Genomic DNA, 5,914 nt, shown 5'->3' on the forward strand with positions numbered 1-5,914 from the left:
AACCAAATGCGCGGGGCACGGAAAAGTTGTTGGCTATTGGAGAGGCAAGCGGTTTTTCAGGAATGTTCGGATCAATTGATTGCATGGATTGGCAATGAAAAAACTGCCCCAAAGGTCTGCGGAGAATGTATCAAGGTCACACCAGTGAGGCCACCATCATACTAGAAGCAGTGGCATCACATGACTTATGGATTTGGCATGCTTTCTTTGGAATGCCCGGTTCTCACAACGACATCAACGTGCTTCAACGGTCGCCGGTGTTCAGGAGGCTTTGCAATGGGGAATCACCGTCGTGCAACTACACCATCAACGGCCGGGACTACAACATGGGGTACTATCTTGCCGATGGTATCTATCCTCAGTGGGCGGGATTTGTGAAGACCATAGCGGAGCCGCGTGGCAATAAACAGAGCCACTTTGCAACAATGCAGGAAGCGGCTAGGAAGGACGTGGAGAGGGCATTTGGTGTGCTTCAGGCTCGTTGGGAAATTGTGCGGAGCGCTGCAATGATGTGGGAATCAGAAACTTTGTGGCAGCTGATGACATGTTGTGTTATTCTGCACAATATGATTGCCGAGGATGAGGGTGATGGTGTAGCCCAAACCCATGATCTCGAAGCACCCGGAGAATAAGTTGAAATCCCATAAGATTAAGATGCGGCTCAGCTTATAAACTTTCTGCAGATGCATCAGAATCTTCGAAATCAGCAGGTGCACACACAACTACTCGATGATCTTGTGGAGTATATGTCGATCCATAATGGCAACCAAGGAGCCAATGCTTGAGTTTAACACTTCAAATAATATGTATGCTTGATACGAACATTTGTTATTTACGGGCGACATTGTCTACTTTGTTCTGGGTAAACAAAGAAGCTTATAAACAAAGAAGCCTCTCCTCCACATCTCTGGCGCCTGGCTTTGGATCGTTCACATGCATGCATGCATAAAAGAAAGCTGAGCCGACCCCTCTTTTCCTACTGAATATGCATGGCCATCGCATTCGCATCGCAACGAAGGAAGGAAGATGTGCCTACACCAGCAGCGCGCGCTTTGCATCTATGCATGCTCGCAGTTGCTTCCATAAGAAGAAAAAGATCTCGAGTCGAGAGGACTTGACAGCACGTACCAGCATGCACTCACAAGCCGATCGAGCTAACCATCGATCGAACAGCCTCATGATCAAGACTTGGATTGACAGCCAGCTTTTGAGTTTGCTTTACTCAAGGAACATGGAGAATAACCAAAGACCAGCCAAAGCTCGGGCACGCAGGACCAACCCATGCATGCATGCATGCATCTCGAGCAAAAAATCCAATCAAGTTTGCTTTAAACATGACCAAATCAGACCAAACAGGGTTTTGATTAGCTGGTAAAAAGCGCAATTTTTACTCGAGTACTAGTTCTAAACAGTACTGCTGACGAAGATATTAGATAATGTAGTATGAAAATGGAAGAAAGGAACACGATGCTAGGGGCAAATTCGTCAATAAAGGGAAATGCGAGGCACTATAAATTGCGTTCCCTGGCGCCACATTTGTGCAAGGGCAAGGCAGAGCGCGAGAGAGTACTGCTCTGCTCAACATTCGTTCCGTGTGCTCTGCTCTTGGCATCTCTATCTACCCTTCCTTCCACAGAAGCAGAGGGTGTGTGAGAGAGAGATGAAGGGCGTGAGGGGCATGGCCGTGGTGATGGCTCTGGCGTTGGCCGGCATGGTGGCGAGCTCGTCGGCGGCGGTCTACCAGGTCGGCGGCTCCTCCGGGTGGACCATCCTCGGCAACGTCAACTACGCCGACTGGGCTGGGAAGCAGACCTTCAAAGTGGGGGACGTCATCGGTAAGTTCCTCAGTTCAGAGTAGTTTTCAGACTAGCTACACATCTTGTTCCTCTCTTCTGTGGTAGCTTCCTTCTTGCTGAACTTTGATACATGCATCCTTGGAGTCATAAACTCTACGCGAAAGAATTGTGAAGTTCTCTGTTTGTCGATGCATTTTAAACAGTAAAATCATACTACCTCCATATCAAAATATAAGACTTTTTTTCAGGCTAAACTAACCTAGAAAAACGTTATACATTTTGATCCGGAGGTAATACTAGTGTGATTTAAAGAAATAGTGGGGTAGTTAAGCGGCACAGGTGTGATTATTGAGCAGGCAGCATCTCTTCTCCCATCTCCATGATTACTGATGCAAAGACGGAGTGCTAATGACTTGTCGCCGTCAGATGAATACTTTAGGGATGCACCGTCCATCTATTTTTGCGTCTTGCGTTCAGATGAAGAATCCTGCTTTTGACGGTGCCATAAAAAAAATGAAATTTGAGGGAAAAATATAGCACTTTACCTACCTGCACTTTCTTCGATTTTACTGCACGCTGCAGTACACACCTGCAAGTTTTGCGTGGTCGGTGGGTCTTAAAGGCGTTCACAGAGGTTTCATGCTGCCTGTGCACAGTATTTACATGACCTATAAATTTAGCTCACCCTCTCTGCATTACTATTCTGTGTCTGAAGAAATGCAGAGTTCAGGTGGGCAGATCGCCCTCCGTTACTTCTTCGTTTTCAAATGAAAAGAAAAATCTACATGGACACCTAGTGAACTCTGAATTCACGAAACTGCACATGCCATAAATCGTGGCAGTTGTGCCGCCCCATTTATTGTTCTCACTGTTTGCTAGATCTGCCAGTGCACCTCCTGCCTGAGCTTTTAGCTCGGAAGAGTAAGAAATGGCTTCAGTACTGCATTGCGGTCATGTGGTGTGCCTGATGCTCCAGCATGCCAGTTGCATTTCAGTAGATAAAGCACCTAGCAGGTCTGAAACCCCTAGGAAATCATTTGCATATTGTCAAACTATTGTGAAATGAGTAATAGTTGCATCTTCCAGGCTAGTAGTTGGAGTCCTCATTGGTTGTAAAGTGAAGCACTTTGACACTTTCAATCATGAGTAAATCAGAAGCATGTGTGTACCAGCTTGCTAGCTATAGCTTTGGCGCGGAAAGCCAGTGTACTCATTTCCTTCTCTCGATCGACCGATCTACCTACCTTGTGATGCACGTTTTGGTTCCATTCCCGACACTTTGCGTGATCATTTCATCCATTTGGTGTGAATGTGATTCAAAAGATGATCTAAAAGTAATCAGTTTTTAATTAATTTCCTGCGGTGATCATGGGTTCATGGCGCCAATCTGATTTGCGTGTCTGCACTGCACGCAGAGTTCAAGTACCCGCAGGGCATCCACAACGTGCTGGAGGTGAACAAGGCGGACTACAGCAGCTGCACCAACTCGACGCCCATCGCCACGCACACCTCCGGCGACGACAAGGTCACCATCAAGAGCCCCGGCCACCGCTTCTTCATCTGCGGCGTGCCGGGCCACTGCGCCGCCGGCCAGAAGCTCAACGTCCGCGTGCTCAAGACACAGAAGGCCCGCTCCTCGGCCCCGTCCCCGTCCCCGTCGCCCTCCGCCACCGCGCCGGCGCCGGCCGCGGCGTCCCCGCGCGCCGGAGACACCAGCGAGAGCAGCGCCTCGACCCCGCCCGCCGCGGCGACTTCGTCTGACGGAGGGGCAACGACGACCGCGCCCGCGCCGAATTCCAACGGCGCCGGCGTCGTCCGCGCGGGCTATGCCGTGGCATTGGCCATGGCCGCGTCCATGGCGATGCTACAGTAGATTGCCATCCTCCATTCCGTCGGCCTTGCGTGGATCTCTCGGTGTCCGATTCTTTTTCCAGTTATGCGTGGAGTGTTAATTCTTGGTACTTGATTTCCGATGGTTTGAGGGGATGTTCGGTTTGGCAAGGATTGCCGTGGATTAAGAGTGATTGATTGGCAGGACTTTGAGCTATATTCCCTGCTAATCCCTGCCAAACCTCCTCAAACCGAACAGGGCAAGTGTTTTGCACCTTATCTCTGTTTTTACCCGTTTTTGACTCTGGTGTGTATCCATGGATATTTTGTACCTGTGTTTCGTATATCAACGCTGTAAAAGTTACATGTTGCATATGCATTTTTTTAATTTTATTTTGAATCTCCATATGCATTATTTCTTGGGAAGGTAGTTGTGATTTTTCTACTGTTGTTGGACATTTTTTTTAATTTTTTTTTGCGAGAATACTGTTGGTGGACTTAGGGTGTGTTTGACTCCAGTATTGAGCAACTCTAGGAGAATCTCTAGAAGTCTGCATTGTCCCTAAAAACTGCAAATACAGGTTTAAACCCAACTCTATCAGAATTGCTAAAGTGTAGAATGTCCATATATTTTCAGGGTATAAGCTAAAAAATCACCTGCCTCCTTAGGACCTTCCCCCAAAAATCCCATCGTTGGCGGGAGGGAAGTTTCACCCCAACCAACCTCCAATCTCTTCTTCCTTCCATGTCGCCTAAGTGACTTTGCCATCGACACCATGGACACTGCCTACCACTCCGTGTCCTCTCCCCTCCTCTGCGCGACCTCACGTCGCTGCCCATGCACGCCTCCCGAGCAAGTTGCGTCGTCGCACTATCAGCATGGAAGTGTGGTGCCATCGTTTAGTTCAGCACCATCTCCCCCTCCCCACACACACCGTTGATGTCCAACATCGCCTCCTCGAGGACCCGGTGCCTCCTGGCACAAGCATCCCGCATCGATGCATCCTCCGATCGCAGCCAAAGTGCCTCGAAAGACTAAGGCACACTATTAGGGAAAACGTTATACAAAACTTTAGCAGTAGTGCTTGTTAAAAAAGCACGCTACTACTAGACAGCAGTAGCGCGTGCAAAATAAGCGCGCTGCAGATGCATATATATCAGTAGCGCGTTTCATAGAAAACTCGCTACTACTAAAATTCTAACCACTTAGCCGATGGGCTACACATAGTAGTAGCGATCTTCCAAAAACCGCGCTACCGCTAATATACTTATAGCAACGCGTTTATGCGTAAAGCGCTACTGCTAACGAAAATAAAATGAAATGAAAAACGAATAGAAAAGTAAATGAAAATAAAAGAAATAGAAAAAGGAGAAAGAAAAAATATAAAATGTAAAGAAAAATAAATGAAAAAGGAAAAAAGGAGGAAGACGTAGTAGTAGCGCGTTCGCTGAAACGCGCTATAGCTAACTTAGCTATAGCGCGTTTTCTGTAACGCGCTACCGGTATTTTTGACTTAACCCAAAAACGGTTTCCCCCGGCCACCACTTCTCCCCCAAATCCCTCGCCCCAGTTCGCCGTCGCCCCCACTTCGCCGCTGTCTCCTGCCGGCGTCGACGCCGCGCTCATCCTCACCGCCGCCGCCTCTCGGGCCGCCCTCGACCTCACCGTCGCCTCCCTCGACCTCACCGCCGCCGCCCTCGACCTCACCGCCCCCGAGCCCGCCCAGGACCACCGCCTCCCGATCCCGAGCCCGCCCTCGCCGCCCCTACCTCCGTCGCCGAGCACCTCCCCGCCACCGTCTCTCCCCTCTCTGTAAGCCCCCCCACCCATCCTTTTTAGTTAATAGATGTTAATGTTAAGTAGTAGATAATGTTGATGTTTTTAGTTAGGGTAATAATAGATGTTAAGTAGTAGATAATGTTGATGTTAATTAGTTCAGTAGGGTTTAGTTTTTGAATTGAGTTTGTTTAACTAGATGTTAATTAGGGCAGTAGGGTTTAGTTTAGAGTAAAGTTTAGTTCAGTAGTTAACTAAATATAATCTATATTGGTTTTTGAATTGAGTTTGAGAGAGCATGAGATTTGTGTAGATTTTCTTGTAGTGTCAAACGCTAGGACATGCAAATTTGAAGTGGTCAGGATATATGCAAATTCCTCAATTGTGTTTGCACATGTTTCGATTGTGCCCAAGTGGCCTTTTGTTGTTTCCAGGGAATGAAGCCGAGTGGCCTATGTTTTGCCGGAATGTTGATTCATTTCCGTTCCGGCAAATTTGAGGTTCTCGATTT

The 5,914-nt window shown here is 48.0% G+C and overlaps 1 protein-coding gene across 1 annotated transcript; it reads left to right on the top strand.

Annotated features, from left to right (window-relative positions):
* Positions 1–1,544: 1,544 nt before the first annotated feature.
* LOC123123355 (chemocyanin) lies at positions 1,545–3,999 on the top strand. Its single transcript, XM_044543847.1, has 2 exons — positions 1,545–1,835; positions 3,212–3,999. Exons 1-2 carry the CDS (start codon positions 1,661–1,663, stop codon positions 3,667–3,669), a joined length of 633 nt encoding a protein of 210 aa, XP_044399782.1. The 5' UTR covers positions 1,545–1,660; the 3' UTR covers positions 3,670–3,999.
* The last annotated feature ends 1,915 nt before the right edge of the window (positions 4,000–5,914 follow it).

The sequence above is a fragment of the Triticum aestivum genome, chromosome 5D, assembly GCF_018294505.1.
Source record: "Triticum aestivum cultivar Chinese Spring chromosome 5D, IWGSC CS RefSeq v2.1, whole genome shotgun sequence".
NCBI classification, from domain to species: domain Eukaryota; kingdom Viridiplantae; phylum Streptophyta; class Magnoliopsida; order Poales; family Poaceae; genus Triticum; species Triticum aestivum.

Coding starts and splice junctions, on each gene's coding strand:
- LOC123123355 (XM_044543847.1), top strand. CDS start 1,661: ATGAAGGGCGTGAGGGGCATGGCCGTGGTGATGGCTCTGGCGTTGGCC. Junction 1,836..3,211: donor CAAAGTGGGGGACGTCATCG/GTAAGTTCCTCA, acceptor CACTGCACGCAG/AGTTCAAGTACCCGCAGGGC.